Source organism: Pagrus major, chromosome 13, assembly GCF_040436345.1.
Source record: "Pagrus major chromosome 13, Pma_NU_1.0".
Classification (NCBI taxonomy): Eukaryota; Metazoa; Chordata; class Actinopteri; order Spariformes; family Sparidae; genus Pagrus; species Pagrus major.
In genome coordinates, this window is record NC_133227.1 from 31,848,875 (window position 1) to 31,867,285 (window position 18,411).

At 41.3% G+C, this 18,411-nt stretch overlaps 2 protein-coding genes across 2 annotated transcripts in view; one reads left to right on the forward strand and one right to left on the reverse strand.

Annotated features, from left to right (window-relative positions):
* vps37d (VPS37D subunit of ESCRT-I) overlaps positions 1 to 6,746 on the forward strand; it is a 30,312-nt gene extending 23,566 nt beyond the window's left edge. Inside the window, exon 4 of the mRNA XM_073479564.1 lies at positions 5,104 to 6,746. Within this exon, the coding sequence (XP_073335665.1) occupies positions 5,104 to 5,637 (534 nt within the window). The 3' untranslated portion in view covers positions 5,638 to 6,746. The remainder of the gene's footprint in view (positions 1 to 5,103) is intronic.
* A 9,282-nt stretch (positions 6,747 to 16,028) lies between these two features.
* LOC141007640 (ATP-sensitive inward rectifier potassium channel 1-like) lies at positions 16,029 to 18,310 on the reverse strand. The gene is made up of 2 exons (XM_073480013.1): positions 18,279 to 18,310; positions 16,029 to 17,160 (listed from the first exon to the last, which is right to left on the reverse strand). The coding sequence occupies exons 1-2, from the start codon at positions 18,293 to 18,295 to the stop codon at positions 16,029 to 16,031; spliced, it is 1,149 nt and encodes a 382-aa protein (XP_073336114.1). The 5' UTR covers positions 18,296 to 18,310.
* Between the last annotated feature and the right edge of the window lie 101 nt (positions 18,311 to 18,411).

Below are 18,411 nucleotides of genomic sequence, written 5' to 3' on the forward strand. Positions count from 1 at the left end.
TTAGAGCTTTATGTTAGAGCTTTATGTTAGAGCTGTATGTTAGAGCTTTATGTTAGAGCTGTACGTTAGAGCTGTACGTTAGAGCTTTATGTTAGAGCTTTACGTTAGAGCTTTATGTTAGAGCTGTATGTTAGAGCTGTACGTTAGAGCTTTATGTTAGAGCTTTATGTTAGAGCTGTATGTTAGAGCTTTATGTTAGAGCTTTATGTTAGAGCTGTACGTTAGAGCTTTATGTTAGAGCTTTATGTTAGAGCTGTACGTTAGAGCTTTATGTTAGAGCTTTATGTTAGAGCTGTATGTTAGAGCTGTATGTTAGAGCTTTATGTTAGAGCTGTACGTTAGAGCTTTATGTTAGAGCTTTATGTTAGAGCTGTATGTTAGAGCTGTATGTTAGAGCTTTATGTTAGAGCTTTATGTTAGAGCTGTACGTTAGAGCTGTACGTTAGAGCTTTATGTTAGAGCTGTATGTTAGAGCTGTATGTTAGAGCTGTATGTTAGAGCTGTACGTTAGAGCTGTATGTTGGAGTTTATGTTAGAGCTGTACATTAGAGCTTTATGTTAGAGCTGTATGTTAGAGCTGTATGTTAGAGCTTTATGTTAGAGCTTTATGTTAGAGCTGTACGTTAGAGCTGTACGTTAGAGCTGTATGTTAGAGCTGTATGTTAGAGCTGTATGTTAGAGCTGTACGTTAGAGCTGTATGTTAGAGCTTTATGTTAGAGCTGTACATTAGAGCTTTATGTTAGAACTGTATGTTAGAGCTGTATGTTAGAACTGTATGTTAGAGCTGTATGTTAGAGCTGTATGTTAGAGCTGTACGTTAGAACTGTATGTTAGAGCTGTATGTTAGAGCTGTATGTTAGAGCTGTATGTTAGAGCTGTACATTAGAGCTGTACGTTAGAGCTTTATGTTAGAGCTTTATGTTAGAGCTGTACATTAGAGCTTTATGTTAGAGCTTTATGTTAGAGCTGTACGTTAGAGCTGTACATTAGAGCTTTATGTTAGAGCTGTATGTTAGAGCTGTATGTTAGAGCTGTATGTTAGAGCTGTACGTTAGAGCTGTATGTTAGAACTGTATGTTAGAGCTGTATGTTAGAACTGTATGTTAGAGCTGTACATTAGAGCTGTACGTTAGAGCTGTATGTTAGAGCTGTACATTAGAGCTTTATGTTAGAGCTTTATGTTAGAGCTGTACGTTAGAGCTTTATGTTAGAACTGTATGTTAGAGCTGTATGTTAGAGCTTTATGTTAGAGCTTTACGTTAGAGCTTTATGTTAGAGCTGTACGTTAGAGCTGTACGTTAGAGCTTTATGTTAGAGCTGTATGTTAGAGCTTTATGTTAGAGCTGTATGTTAGAGCTTTATGTTAGAGCTGTACGTTAGAGCTGTACGTTAGAGCTTTATGTTAGAGCTGTATGTTAGAGCTTTATGTTAGAGCTGTATGTTAGAGCTTTATGTTAGAGCTGTACGTTAGAGCTTTATGTTAGAGCTGTACATTAGAGCTTTATGTTAGAGCTGTACATTAGAGCTGTACGTTAGAGCTTTATGTTAGAGCTTTATGTTAGAGCTTTACGTTAGAGCTGTACGTTAGAGCTGTATGTTAGAGCTTTATGTTAGAGCTGTACGTTAGAGCTGTACGTTAGAGCTGTATGTTAGAGCTATATGTTAGAGCTGTACGTTAGAGCTTTATGTTAGAGCTGTACGTTAGAGCTTTATGTTAGAGCTTTATGTTAGAGCTTTATGTTAGAGCTGTACGTTAGAGCTGTACATTAGAGCTTTATGTTAGAGCTGTATGTTAGAGCTGTACGTTAGAGCTGTATGTTAGAACTGTATGTTAGAGCTGTATGTTAGAACTGTATGTTAGAGCTGTACATTAGAGCTGTACGTTAGAGCTGTATGTTAGAGCTGTACATTAGAGCTTTATGTTAGAGCTTTATGTTAGAGCTGTACGTTAGAGCTTTATGTTAGAACTGTATGTTAGAGCTGTATGTTAGAGCTTTATGTTAGAGCTTTACGTTAGAGCTTTATGTTAGAGCTGTACGTTAGAGCTGTACATTAGAGCTTTATGTTAGAGCTGTATGTTAGAGCTTTATGTTAGAACTGTATGTTAGAGCTGTATGTTAGAGCTTTATGTTAGAGCTTTACGTTAGAGCTTTATGTTAGAGCTGTACATTAGAGCTTTATGTTAGAGCTTTATGTTAGAGCTGTACGTTAGAGCTTTATGTTAGAGCTGTATGTTAGAGCTTTATGTTAGAGCTGTACGTTAGAGCTGTACGTTAGAGCTGTATGTTAGAGCTATATGTTAGAGCTTTATGTTAGAGCTGTACGTTAGAGCTGTACGTTAGAGCTTTATGTTAGAGCTGTATGTTAGAGCTTTATGTTAGAGCTGTATGTTAGAGCTTTATGTTAGAGCTGTACGTTAGAGCTGTACGTTAGAGCTTTATGTTAGAGCTGTATGTTAGAGCTTTATGTTAGAGCTGTATGTTAGAGCTTTATGTTAGAGCTGTACGTTAGAGCTTTATGTTAGAGCTGTACATTAGAGCTTTATGTTAGAGCTGTACATTAGAGCTGTACGTTAGAGCTTTATGTTAGAGCTTTATGTTAGAGCTTTACGTTAGAGCTGTACGTTAGAGCTGTATGTTAGAGCTTTATGTTAGAGCTGTACGTTAGAGCTGTACGTTAGAGCTGTATGTTAGAGCTATATGTTAGAGCTGTACGTTAGAGCTTTATGTTAGAGCTGTACGTTAGAGCTTTATGTTAGAGCTTTATGTTAGAGCTTTATGTTAGAGCTTTATGTTAGAGCTGTACGTTAGAGCTGTACGTTAGAGCTGTATGTTAGAGCTTTATGTTAGAGCTGTACGTTAGAGCTTTATGTTAGAGCTGTACGTTAGAGCTTTATGTTAGAGCTTTATGTTAGAGCTTTATGTTAGAGCTTTACGTTAGAGCTGTACATTAGAGCTGTACGTTAGAGCTTTATGTTAGAGCTTTATGTTAGAGCTTTACGTTAGAGCTGTACGTTAGAGCTGTATGTTAGAGCTTTATGTTAGAGCTGTACGTTAGAGCTGTACGTTAGAGCTGTACGTTAGAGCTGTACGTTAGAGCTGTATGTTAGAGCTGTACGTTAGAGCTTTATGTTAGAGCTGTACGTTAGAGCTTTATGTTAGAGCTTTATGTTAGAGCTTTATGTTAGAGCTGTACGTTAGAGCTGTACGTTAGAGCTGTACGTTAGAGCTGTATGTTAGAGCTGTATGTTAGAGCTTTATGTTAGAGCTGTACATTAGAGCTGTACGTTAGAGCTTTATGTTAGAGCTTTATGTTAGAGCTTTACGTTAGAGCTGTACGTTAGAGCTGTATGTTAGAGCTGTACGTTAGAGCTGTACGTTAGAGCTGTACGTTAGAGCTATATGTTAGAGCTGTACGTTAGAGCTTTATGTTAGAGCTGTACGTTAGAGCTTTATGTTAGAGCTTTATGTTAGAGCTTTATGTTAGAGCTTTATGTTAGAGCTGTACGTTAGAGCTGTACGTTAGAGCTGTATGTTAGAGCTGTATGTTAGAGCTGTACGTTAGAGCTGTACGTTAGAGCTGTACGTTAGAGCTGTATGTTAGAGCTTTATGTTAGAGCTGTACGTTAGAGCTTTATGTTAGAGCTGTACGTTAGAGCTTTATGTTAGAGCTTTATGTTAGAGCTTTATGTTAGAGTTATATGTTAGAGCTGTAGATGACTCAAGTCTTCTTCTTGACTGCACACATCAACAAACATCTCTTCCTCTCGGGTCACTGCACTACACTGTGCACAGAGCTGTAACATTATGATGTATATTAACAATAATAATAATGATTTATTTATGTAAACAGCACAACAACCAGGATTAAAACATTTCAGGAGGCAAATAACATCAGACATACACACAATCAGAATCAGAAATTCCTTTATTATTATTATTATTTTATTATTCCTTTTATTATCCCATAAACAGGGACATTTGTGCGTCACAGCAGCCAAAGAACAGTTCAATATAACAATAAACAATAATAATAGTAAAAACTTAACAATATAATAAAAAGTTAAGCAGAAGAGCTAGAGCAGAAATAGAAATACTCGTATATACATAATACATACAAATATATATATGTATATATATACACATATATGTGTGTGTGTATATATATATGTGTGTGTGTGTGTGTGTATATATATATATATGTATATATATATATCTGTCTTTAATATCTGCTGGTTCTGAATCAATGCACAGATAAATGTCTCTGATGATTTCCTCTCAGACAATCATCTCTTCAATAATCAACTCTTCATGGCTGTTACAGTGAATTGATCAGTTTCTCAGCTGTATTCAGTCGTGACTATATGTTTCTCCTGGTGTCAGACAGAAAGCTTCTTCCTGAGTCGCCTGAAGTCAAAAAGGCGTCTTTATGAACACAGATTCCTCTTCAGGTACCGACATGAACATACATCTGATGAAAGACGCTGAACTTTAGCTTGTTGTGTGAAGACTGAGGCTCACAGTGGTTTAAATCAGCCTGCAGCCTCTAAACTGAGCAGCTTTGATTGAATCAGTTCAGATCTGAGCTGAAATGAGGCCACACAGAGAGGTGTCAGCTTCAGCTTTAACTCAGCTGCACCTTCCTGCAGGGTCTGGTGTGTTCAGGGACTGGTGTGTTCAGGGTCTGGTGTGTTCAGGGAACACACTGAGTGTAAACTGACCAAACTGTAAATAACAGTTTCCTCTTTAATCACAAGAGGCTTTGAAACAATCGCATAAATAAAACTTCAGGGTCAGAGGTCACCTCACAGCCACACTGACATCCTGTTAACACACACACACACACACACACACACACAGAGAGAGAGAGAGAGAGAGAGAGAGAGAGACAGACATCACACAGCTTTAAAGCTCTGCCAAATACTGGAGTGTTAGTCACTAAGTTGTAGCCATTAGCTCTTAGCCGTTAGCTGTGTGAAACGGTGAAATCCTGTGTTTGTCAAACTGCTCCAGAGTTCATGTATAAACTGATGAAATCCTCTTCATCCTGACCTCCCTCTGTGACTCATCTCATGTCGTTTGTTTGTGTTCCCGTCTTCACAGGAGCTGCTGGAGAAGTTCATGGAGGGAAACGTGGGCCTGGAGGAGTTCCTGGAGTCCTTCCAAAGCTCCAGGAAGATGTATCATATCCGCCGGGCTCAGGCCGAGAAGATGCAGGAGGTCTCCCAGGCCAGGAGGCAGCCGGATAAATCCAGGAGAGCCGAGGAGAGTGAAGTCCCAGAGGAGAAGACGGACTCGGATCAGAACCAGGAGCCTCAGAGGCCCAACGGCTTCGTGGCTCAGGGACCTCTCAGAGTGTTCCAGGTACGATATGGCCTCACACCAGCCATCCTCCTCCCACATTACCCCCTGTCTCCCCCTGCCTCGGCCCCAGGATATCAAAGCAGTACCCCACCACCAGAACCAGGTCAGACCCACATCCTGAGCCCCAGCAGCCCGCTGCCAGGACACGGCCATCCCGTAGGCCTCAGGGTCATCGGACAGTTACCGGGTGGCTGGCCGGCTAACGGGCGGCCGGTCAGAGTCCAGCAGCTGTACAGGCCGAACCCTCAACAACCTGAACCGCCGTACCGATAAGAACCAGGACCAGGACCAGGAGGAGGAGGAGGAGGAGGAGGAGGAGGTGGAGGAGGAGGATGAAGATTCTGAGAGGTCTCCTAACATGGAACCAAACAGAAGCTGTCACTATCATGTAAGCACAGACTGATCCAGAATCAGCAGACCACAGACGTCCGATTCTGTTTCCATCCATGAACTCAAATGTTACAGAGAGACAGAGACAGACGGACCGGGCCGGGACAGGCTCTGATAGGCCGACTCATTAAGACTCATTAACTTATCTAACAGTTTATCTCTCCTGATTCTGTGTCTGGTCTGTTTAAATCCACTGAACCGGCTTTTGTCACAATGAGACTCTTCCTGTGTTGTGATGCTCATGTGGATCCCTGAAGGTAAATCTGGGTCCAGATCAGAAGTGGAGCCTCAGTCAGTCATATGAAAGCTGCTCAGCTGCTCATGAAGCCAGAACAGTTTTACGCTGATAGATCTTCCACATGGCTTCCTGGTGATGCGGCCCACAGAGCGCGCCCACTAGAGACTAAACTTCCTGTTTAGCTCTCTGCTAACTGGAATTGAGGATGAAATGAGGCGCGGATCTTCAGACTGTCCAGATGTTATCGGACAGAATGGATCCAATCATCTACAGCCGCCTCTCTCACAGTGTTACAGACGTGTTCATCGTTTGTGTGACCACTGAGTCAAATGGCCTCAGAGCCCGGCGCTGCTCTCTCATTCATCGACATTCATTATGTTTCACTCAGGAGCAGCTGAGTCATTGTGACACCTGGTGGTTACGTTCAGAATTACAGATGTGATATTTGGCTCAATATGAAACCAGTTCAACATCGACCTGCCTTTTTAAATCAAACTGTGTGTTTGTGACGTGTGGAGCAGCTAACAGAGCATGAATGTTAGCTCATTGTTAGCATCATCAAACTCCATGGTTCAGATTCAGTGGGTGGATTTGATTATGTAATGCTCCTGAACCCGTCATGACAGTTGTTATTATTTTTAATGTTATTATTTTTTATACTGTACACGGAGCATCAGTAAAAAAACAGGGTCTCATTGTTCATTCATACAGACAGACTGAATGAATGATGATCAATAAAACAGTTTCGTATGAACTCTGATTGTTTCTTATCTTCATACTGGATCACTGCAGAGTGGAACAGAACCAGAGCAGCTGGTGTTTATTAATAACCTGTCAGTATTATCTGTAGCGTCATGTGTGATCACTTAAAGCCGTCTGCCTTCATGTGGAGCGCCACACATTTATTTATTCATGTAAATCCTATTTTAAATGGCTGACTTCAAAGCCTGCTGTTTATGAGGAGCCGTTTTTATTTCTGAGCTGCAGAGTTTAATCTGTTGAGCCACAGACGAGAGGAGCTGAAAGTCATTTCAATAGAAGGAGCTTTAAGACGAATGAGACTCGTTTCTCTCTGTTCTTCCTCATTGTTCCTCCTCTGGGAGGTAATTCTGATGCTTCTGCTCATCAGGAACCATTTGAGTTCATGTTTACGACATGAAACAGCCTTTTTCAGGCCAGCGCCCGGTTACATTAAGAAAAATGTAGAAGTAATTTATGAAGAAAAAGTCTAATTTAATCTGCATCATTTCCTGGAAATATTCTGAAATAAGTGTGTAGATTAATTTCAGGTTCTGATGGTCTCATTAAAGGGTAGTGCTGAGATCTGTGATGTCAGCTGCATCAGGTGGCAGCAGATCCAAAATCTCTCAGTAAAAATAATATCTGATTTTATATCTTCAGCTTTGGTCTCTTCTCCAATGATCTGAGAGGTCAGATTGGACTCACACAACGCAATCTGTACCATGCCCAGACACGTTTGTCCCCCAAAGTCCAGTTTGTTTGACTAGTGTGAGCGCTCGGTACCGTGCTCGAACACTGTACACGTCCTCGGCCGTGTACGACCAGAACCACACAAAGTCAGTAAAGTCATGTTGTGCTGTGACGTGATGATGTACGGACAAGAGCTAACCGTGCTCAGGCCCGGTTGCGGCCGGAGCAATGTGAGTGCAGGACAGCAGGGGAGGAGGGATAGTCGTGCTTCGGTACGGTACAGAACAACTGGGCCAAGTGAGAGGTCGCCCCGTCTTTCAGCCCTTCACATGTTACCCATCAGTCCTGAATGATCGGATCAGACATGCAGCTGTTTGTGGCAGTATATTGAATTAATGAGCTTCATAACTGTTTTACTTTTAATATGATGTCAAGCTAGAAACAGGAGGCTAACTTTTTCCAGTCTTTATGTTAAGCTAAGCTAAGCTAACTGGCTGTTAGCTCCAGAGGTACAGAATGAGAGTGGTATCTGTCAAAGTGATCAACATGTCACTATTTGAACCTTAAACAGTGGATGTAACTGGGCGCTGGCTCCAAACACACATGCAGTTCAGTTTCCTCTCAGGGTCTCAGCTGCTCCACCTGTAGGACAGGTGGACCGACAGGGTCAGACGATGGTCCACCTATAGGAAAGGTGGACCCTGTTCCAGCTGTGTGCACAGACACACTGTGACCATGACTCACCTCAGATGTTCCTGTGTTGTTTTTCATTCGTGTGTGTTGAGTCTGAAACAACCAACAGTCCAACAGACTCTTTGATTTATACGTGACTGAAGTTTTGTGTCTGACATGTTGAAATGTTAAGTTGTTCCTGAGCTTCTGTTTGTGGACGATCCAGAACAGAACATCGTTTCTATATGATTAAAATATCTGAGGCTGAAACATGTCACATGATCTGAACGCAGCGTCTCAGACGAGTCGAGGCTGCAGGCGTTCCTTCAGATGATGATGATGATGATGATGATGTCAAAGCCGATCAGCACTGCGTTGACTGAAGATGAGCTAATAATACCCATCAGCTCATGACTGTATGGACTGTATGTGACTGTCAGAATAAAAGCACAGATGAAGGAAGGGAACACGAACGGGACCTCTGACCTGATCACACAGACGACGTGATGCTGACTCTCTGACTGAACTGCAGCAGCCTCATGAACAAACTGTTCTGGATTATAACAAGATGCTTCAATTGTTTGTACTCAGTGATTTGCATGAGAAAGAGGAGGAGCCAGTCTGGTTCAGCCCAAACATAAAGACTGAGGAAGAGAAAACGCTCTGTGTCTGTTTGTAACAGCAGAATATTTAAAGTCTCTCATCTTCTAAACACTCTGTCTCTTCAGATGTTTTTTTGAGTCTTTGTGCTACTGAGCTCCACAATCTGAAGACATTTATATTAATATATTCTATATATTTACATAAAATATATTCTATATATGTGCATTAAATATATTCTATATATTTACATAAAATATATTCTATATATTTATACTGTGCAGCCTGAAGCAGCTCGTCACGTCACTGCAGGTTCACAGAAGAAGTGTTTCATGAGGAAGTTGAAGCTCTGATCTCACTGGGAGCAGGTGTGAGACTGAAGGTCACTGCTTCATATCACTGGTCCAGCTGTGGCACACAATGATGACATCATCAAGTGTCAGAGAGGTGAGCGTCACCATGGAAACATCATCTGTTCTTTAATAAAAACACAAAAAATGTCTGATTTCAGGTCCGAACATCAGACTGAAGACTGATGAGAGTTAGTTTCTCCTGAAATCATGTTCAATATCAAAATACATGTAGAGTGAGCTGTGTGTGTGTGTGTGTGTGTGTGTGTGTGTGTGTGTGTGTGTGTGTGAGTGTGTGTGTGTGCATGTGAGTGTGTGTGTGTGTGTGTCTTGTCTTCAGTCAGAAGAAACGATTGACGTCAGTTTTTAAATCTTCAGACGTTCAAACACTCAAATAATAATAATAATAATGATAATAATAATAATAATAATGATATAATAATAATGATGATAATAATGATAATAATAATAATGATAATAATAATAATAATAATAATAATAATAATAATGACAGTGTCTCTCTTTATGTTATACTTGTATTTATATTATATTTAGCTTATTAAAGCTTCATTAATCAGTGTTTTAATCAGCTGTTGGATGTGTTGACATCATGGTTCCCAGGAGAACAGTGACTCTTCTGTAAGATGACTGCAGCTCATTTTATATCTTCATTAATGCAACATGTTTCCTCTCATTGACGCTTCAGCTCTGATAAACACTGAATTAAAGTCAAACTGCTGAACAAAGCAGATAAAAGAGTCTGAATATTTTCATATAGAAGATATTTTATATAAAACTAATGTTGCTCTGTCGGTTTCACATCACACGTCAGTATTCACTCATTTACATCTTCAGACTGTTCATTTAATGAGCGTTAACGAGCCGACACGTTTACTGACACGTCGTCTCAGAACCTGAAGCAGCTGTGTGTGTGTGTGTGTGTGTGTGTGTGTGTGTGTGTGTGTGTGTGTGTGTGTGTAGGGAAAATGGGGCTCTTTAAAAATGAAAGCAGTAATTACAGAGCAGAAGCAGGTCCTAATTAAAGGTAGCTCCATTAGCTTCACTAATTAATGAATCAAGCTTTGAGTGGTTGATTAAGACGCTGCTCAGGTGTTCAGTGTTTCACTGACAGAGAAAACACTTGATTCAGTCTGACTGTGTTCACGTCACGTTTCCTCTCAGCCTCTTATTATAAACAGGCTGATGTACCTGCGGTACATGCTCTTATAGTACATGTACTACATGTGGTACATGTACTATAAGAGGTACATGTACTACATGTGGTACATGTACTATAAGAGCATGTACCGCAGGTAGTACATGTACCACTCACTACGACTCTCTGCTGCTTTAACACAGTCCAGCATGATTACCAGGTGTTGTCTAACTGCAGTGCATCATGGGAAAAGTTTGAAGCTCTTCAGACATCAGTGAGCACATTAAAGACCGTCTGCTGGCAGATCTGGGACAGTCTGAGCACAGAGATGGTTTATTTCTGCTGCGTTAATTGTTTATAATAATATTTGTATGTTAAGGATCACAGAAGCTCTCTGATGCCCTCTGGTGGTCACAGTTATTATGACTGTGACTGGAGACGGACGGAGAGGACGGTGAGACATCACAGTCCTCTCTGTCCCTTTTATTATGACATTAATAACACTCTGCACACAACATAAGTATCTTCAAAACGTACTTAAAGTACCCAAAGTAAAAGTACTCATTATACCAAACGGCTCTTTTCAGAGTAATACACTTTATATGATTGTTTATGAATGTGTTCATTCTGCTGCAGAGCTAAATCTATGATAACATGGTTACTTAGGTGATTTATATTCTGTGTTAATAATCACAATCAACAAAGTAATTAGAAACTAAAAGTAAACATATAAATGTAATGGAGTAAAAACTACAATAGACCCCTCTGAATTGTAGTGGAGTAGAAGTATAAGTAGTATAAAATGGAAATACACGAGTAAAGTACTTCAAAAATGTACATAAGAGCATTACTTGGGTAAATGTACTTAGTTACTTTCTACTACTGAAAGGTACAAATACTCCATCAGTAGTTCTGCATTTAAACTACAAGTACAAGTATATTTTTAACAAAATGTACTTAAAGTATTAAAAGTAAAAGTACTCGTTCTGCAGTGTTTTTATATATTTTATTATTTAGACTACTTTGGACTGCAACAACAATCATTCATCATCAATTAATCTTTCCATTATTTTGTGGATTAATTGATCAATTGTTTGGTATTTAAAATATCAGAAATATAAAACCTTCAGCTAAACTTCTCAAACTTCTGTTGTTTCATAAGAGACCAGAAAATATTCACATCTGAGAGGCTGAAATCAATCGAAGTGACCAAACCAATAATTCATTATCAAAACAGTTGGCAATTAATCAAAGCTATAATTGATTCCTTAATATGTTGTTTGGTTGGTTTAAACTATAAAAATTGATCATTTTATATGTAACATATATGCCCGGTTTCGCAGACAAGGCTTAAGCCTAGTCCCAGACTAAAATGCTGTTTGAGCTGGCTTAACTTTAAGTCACTTGCACAGACTTAACTTAAAATAGTCATAGATTTAGTCTGTTCTGGATTAAACAAAGCCAATTGCAAGAGGGTAGATTAGAGCTACTCTAGGACTAAATTGAAGTTTATATTAATCCTGCAAAGAGGCAGGTTTAACTTCAGCTTAGTACTGTTTGTGAAAGGGAGCACAGATGGTTTGGGAGCATGGAGTATTTGGAATATCTAAATGAAGACCAGTATTCACTACAGAGGCCAGCCAGACAAATACTTGTGGATAGGAGTAGTCCATAGAATCAGTTTGATGAAATAACTTTCCCAGACCGTATGTACGAAGAAGATGTACTGGAGATCATTACTTTGCTTGAGCCTAGACTTTCCTCCATGTCTCAAAGAGGAAGGCCTGTACCCAGTTCTCTCCCAGTTCTGATCACTTTAAGATTTTTGCCATCTGGAACCTTTCATCGTGAGACTGGTGATTTGTGTGGTGTCAGTGAAGCAACAGTGTGTAGAATAGTTTACAATGTATGCAGTGCCATTTGTGAACTGAGAAATCTGTACATCAAGTTCCCTGATGCTGCTGAGCAAGCCAACTATAAAGTGCGATTCTATGAATATGGGAACTTCCCGGGAGTGATTGGCTATATAGATGGATGTCATGTTGAAATCAAGTGTCCATCAACTCCTGATGCTGAGGAGTACAGGAACCGTAAGAACTGGTTTTCCATCAATGTTCAGGCTGTATGCACTCCCAATTTAGAGTTTTCAAACATTGTTGCCTGTTGGAAAGGAGCAACACATGATTCAAGGATTTTTCACAACTCTTCATTGTGTGCTCAGTTTGAGAGAGGGCAACATAGTGGACTACTGGTGACAGTGGATATGCTCAGAGTTCCTATGTATTCACACCTTGGCCACATCCCACAACAACTCAGCAGCAAAGATACAACAGAGCTCATATTCGCACTAGAGGGATGGTCGAGCGTATGTTTGGAGTGTGGAAGAATCGATTCCATTCTTTACGCAATACACTTCGTTTTGAGCCAAGTAGATGCTGCAAGGTGATCATTGCTACAGCTGTGCTGCACAACTACCTGAAGCAGCATAATTGTCCTGACCCTCCAATGGAAGACCAGAATGATTCAGATGTGCCCATGCCCGTGGCAGGAAATAACCAAGGAGGACTTGCGCTCAGAGCTGCTTTCACATTGCAGCACTTCAGTGAGAAAAAAGATACATTTAACCATGGAATATATTGATTATGGCTTGTTTTTGCCTTAATAGTGTTTGTTGTGTACAACATATATAAATAGTGTGCTGAAAAATTAAATGAGAAACTTAACCAATCCTGTTCTAAAATGTAGGTTGTGGTGACTACAATACTCACACTCTTGTCAAGTGAGAAAAATGTTATTTTCACAACGTATTTCATTACATTCTCTCATGCATCTTTCTTTGAACAGCTCTCTCTTCTAATTTCATATCCAATTCGACCTGTAGAATTCTCATTTTCATGTCATGCTCTTCTTTCAGATATTTCATTTTCTGCTCATGAAATTCAAAGGCTAACTTTTCATGCATGGACATCCTTTTTGGTCTCTGCTGGAAGGTGGTGGCAGCATCTTTTCTCTGGGATGCCATACCAGATGTGGAGGGTGCACAGTCACTGTGCACTGGCTCTTCCACCAGGGTTAGAATGATTTCCTCTGGGAAAAGAACACTGTTGGATACAAAAACTCACATGGTCCTTAGAATTAAATAAAAATAAAGATAGACACAGACAGTGGAATAATCTGTATGTACAGAATGAGGTAACTAATTTACTTTCTATGGTAAATTTACCATTTGCGCTCAGTTCTTCATGTCCACTGTCCAAATGGTCATCATCTGGTATACCATCCAGAGGTTGCTGGTCCTCTAATATCCCAGTCAACAAGTCAGCCAATTCATCGGTCTTGTCTTTACTAGGTGGGGGTCCACCACCAGTAGTAAATCTCTCTCTTCTGGCCTCTGCATTCCTTTTTTTCAAATCTAATTTGATGTTCTTCCACAGAGTCTATGAAGGCAGATATCATTCAATATAAACAATGTCACAAAACTATATGACATCTGTGTGAATTCATAATAGACATGTCTCACCTGCAGTTGCTGTACCGCTCTTGTGGTTACATTTTCATTTGCATTGAATTCACTGCAAATGGCAGCCCAAGCACTCCTCTTCCTTTGTTCAATAGCAGCACTATGGCCTTTACTTTCAATAACAGCATGATTTCCCACAATTTGTTTAAGTGGAGTTTTTTCATACTCAGTATAGTTCTTTGAGCGTGTTCTTTTAGCTTCAGCCATGTTTGGTGTCAAAATGCCCTCCAGCAAAGCTGTCCTCAATTCCATTCCAGGTTTTTATGAGCACCAATAGGCTAACAGGCTGTGCTCCCACTTAGGCTAATGAGGCTTGACCCAGGTGTTCTCATTTAAACTTACTCCAGGACTAACTAAGACAAATGTAAGCCACGCTCATGCAAGCCACTTAAATGACCTAGCTTTACTAGTCTGACTTAGGCCTACTCCTGGCTTGATATAAGCCTTGTCTGCTACACCGGGCCATAGTTTATTATATTTGCTCCATTAGCCAACAGCTAACAGCCAACAGCTAACATCCAACAGCTAACAGCCAACAGCTAACATCCAACAGCGCACAGCTAGCTCTCTATTCAGCTAACAGCTAGAAGAGCTTCTGAATTCATGCTTACATGAGATGTCACAATGTACCACAGTGTGTGTATGTGTGTGTGTGCATGTGTGTGTATGTATGTGTACGTACGTGTGTGTGTGTATGTGTGTGTGCATGTGTGTGTATGTATGTGTACGTACGTGTGTGTGTGTGTGTGTGTGAAATCTCTTAAGGCTTGTTTAACCCTCTAAGCTGATGAACAACAGAGTCTCTATAGGAGCTGAATGTAAACAAAAAACAGCTGACTCAGCACTTTGGAGGTTTCAAACTTTAATATCTGATCAATCAATCTGATCAATATCACCGCTGCATTAACGTGTCATTATTCAGCTGTACAGCTGCTGGCTCCTTTAATCTACCTGTAACAGAGTAACTGAGTATTTCTACTCTTTTACTAGAGTAAAAGATCTTCTGTGACTCTACCTCTTATCTAAGTCTAAGTAACTAACAAAGTAACTAACTAACTAGGTAACTAATGTATCTTCTGTTGAGTAAAAGTAATAAAAATACAAACTGACAGCGTGGTGTAACATGAGGCTCAGAGGGAAACAACATCTCAACATGATTTAACTCTGCTGTTGTTTCAGACCACGCCCACCTGACAGCCCTTCAGCCAATAGAATCACTTCACCTGCTCGCCATGTCCTCTCACCTGTGTCCTGTTACCTCATCAGTTTGTTTCTACACCAGTCTACCTCCACTCTGTCTCTGACTGACGGTGTTTGAGCCTGGAGGCTGTAGCCTGGAGGCTGGAGCCTGGTGGCTGTAGCCTGTAGCCTGGAGCCTGGAGGCTGGAGGCTGGAGGCTGGAGGCTGATCTGTGCAGCATCCTGTTGGCCTGTAAGTTTAATCTTGATCTCATGTTTTCATCCAGCATTCGTATATTGTTAGATTTTGGACCTTGTTTGCCTGCTGGGGTTTTTGAATCTTTGTTTTTCTGCCTCCTGAGTCGTGTGTTTGGGTTCTGTTGTGTCGGACCCCCCTACAATGGACCGTACCATTTCTGAACATTGATGGTCGAACGTTTTGTCTGCAACTCGTCCTCATGTCTGTGACTCGGGTTAGGGTTTGTGGATGAATGAATGAAGCTGCTGTTTGTCTGCGGTGTGGTGCCGGTACAAACTACCTCACATTTATAGTGATGATGCTGATTCTGATATTAAATGTTCAGAACATACAAACACGTAAAGATCAAACAATAAATCAAAAGTGTGTAAAAAGTTTTATTAAAACTACAGATGTTATTTTCCCTGAGAACAAGTTTCAGTATGATCTACAAACTGTCGACTGCTCACAAATAAAATCATGAATTAAAAATGTTCACAGTTTCCTAATAAAGACAAACAATGTGACGAATAAACGTCAAAAGAGCTCAGTAAGTGTTTTAGTAGAATAAAGAGAAAACTGTCCCACTTCTTCTAGTTTTCATTAGAAACGGCTCAGGCTTTAATCTCCTCATGGAGTCCCCGCTGTGGCCCAACACCAACACTAACCCTCCACAGTATGACTCCTTTCATTTCTACACTTCAGCCCCTCTTTGTCCCTCTGACACACATCCAAGCCTGAAGGTGCTTTGACTGTAATGAGCTGCTGATGCAGAGCTGAACTGTCACATGTCTCAAGTTTCTGCTGTTGGAAGGGAAACAGGAAGTGACAAACACTTTGACCCCGAGTCCATCGTCACGCTTCACTCTGAGATCAAGTTTCTTTAACCGCTCACATTTTCGTGACGTCCACAGAGTCGTGGATGTCGATCACCTGGAAGCCCAGGTTGTCGATGCCCCCCTTCTCCTGGTTGTTGTGTTTCCTCTGGTCCAAGTCCGTCTCGAAGCAGTGGATGCAGTGCGGCGTGGTGACCCGAACACTTTTTGAAAAGTTTGAGAAATCCACGCGGTACTTCCCCGTCTTGGTGCGAGAGATGATGGGCAGGAAGCTGTATCCCCACTTGATCTCCTGAGGGACGTAGGAGGTTCGGACCTGACAGGCGGAGCTGGTGGACTCGGCCGTCCCGTCCAAAAAGACGACCAGCTCGAAGTCCTGCTGCGGCAGAGAGTCGGCTGACAGCTCGTAGAACGGACTGGATGCGTTGATCACATGGTACAGAGTCAGAGGACAAACGAAGAACAAGTTATCTTTGCCGGCGTCGACCATGAAGTCGATGTCCACCTGGTCCAGGATGATGGTCTCTCCGTCTGCTGTGGTGGTTGTCCTCAGCAGCTTGCCGTAGATCTGGCTGCCGATCAATAAGGTCTTTCGAAGGTTGGCAACTCTGATGAGGAGACAAAGACTTCCTTTCTTTAAGCAGATGACGGCCGTGTCGCTGAAGGTCACCGTCTTTGCTCGTTTTTTGGGTAAGGAGATCTTGGCCAAGATGACGCCGCACATGAAGCAGTTGATGAAGACACCGATCAGAGATTGGATGATGATCAGAGCCACGGTGCCGGCACAGTGTCCGGTCAGAGCCCGGCCTCCATAGCCGATGGTGGTCTGGGTCTCCAGGGAGTAGAGGAAGGCCGTGGTGAGGCCGTTAACATTGTCGACACACTGGACGTGTCCGTCTGTGCGGTTCTGTCCCATCAGGTCTCCGTTGCTTTTGGCGATCCAGTACCACAGCAGGCTGAAGATGAACCAGCTGCCGGTGAACGACGCCACGAACAGGAGCAGAACGAAGCGCCAGCGGATCTCCACAAAGGTGGTCCAGAAGTCCAACAGGTATGCAAAGTGATTACTGTACTCAATGTTCCCGAACTCGATGTTGCAGCGACCGTCTTTGGTGACCAGACGAGATTTACGTGTTAGGTGAGCAGCTGGCTGGAGGTGACCCTGGAGCAGCTGGAACATCCTGGAGCTGGACAGGACCAATGAACCATTAGTGGTCATGTAGTTGACAACAGGAAGTCATCAGATTTCATCAAATCACACTGAAAGAGCTTCACAGCTGGACCTGAAACTGTGTCCTCTGATAAGAGAACAGCTGGTTGAGCCTGAGACAAGTCAATATGTTCACGTTTGATTATTATTGGATGATTCATCTTAACGAGCGCACACATAAAAACTAATGTTGGCTGTGTTGAGTCTGTTTCCTAAACTATTAGTGTGTCCACTTCCAGTCCAGTACACGTCTGATATTCTGAAATGAGGCGGTTCTGTTTTCTCTTATTTGTTGCTTTGTCAGCAGGATTACACAAAAACTAGAGAACAGATCTCCTCTAAACTTGGATGGAGGACGGGCTCGGTCCAGAATAGACCTCATTAACTAGTGCTGATCCAGATAAAGAGACAGATCCAGGAGATCTTTCTCTCGTTCTTTAACATCGTGAGAAAGAAAGATGTTTTTACACAGAGGATTCATGGATGAGATGAAAAATATCAGGTTCATTTAGGCGGCTGGTGTCTGTGATGATGTGTAATAATAATAATAATAATAATAATAGTTTATTAATTAAGATTTAATGACATGTGATGTCATTGTCTGATGATCAGACGCATCTGCCATCCTCTATAGACTCAGACTATACAATATTAATGTGTGAGTGCCGGTACCAGTCGGTGCTGGTACCAGTCTGTGCTGTTCAGTGTGCTGCAGCATGTGCTCACTGTGAGTCTTATATAACTGCTGCTGATCTCACCTCAAACTGCTGTTTAATAAAAGAAACAAACTTTAAAAAGTTAATCAAACATGAAGAATAAACTTCTTAAAGATATAAAATTATAATCGTGTTGTTATGATTGTTGTTGTTGATCTTCATCAGCTTCATGTTGGACTTAAACTGGACCTGCTGCTGTTCCTCGGTTATTAAACATGTTTCTCTCTGCTGTCGTCTTGTTTGTATTTTCTCTTATTGTCTCGTTGACGTCAGTAAAAACCATTTGTCTGTCTGAGACTCAGCTGAAGACACGAACAGACGTCTGAAGACATGTTTACAATCATCAGCTGTGTATAAATCAAGTTGAGTTTGGACCTACCTGCTCAGTGACACCATGGGCCCAGAGTTCTCTCTTCAGACTCTTTTCTCCTGTGAGCGAGCGACCATGGAGGAAAGATTTTAATCCACAGTGAAATTTCTTAATCCCAGCCACATGCCACCATGTACACTGG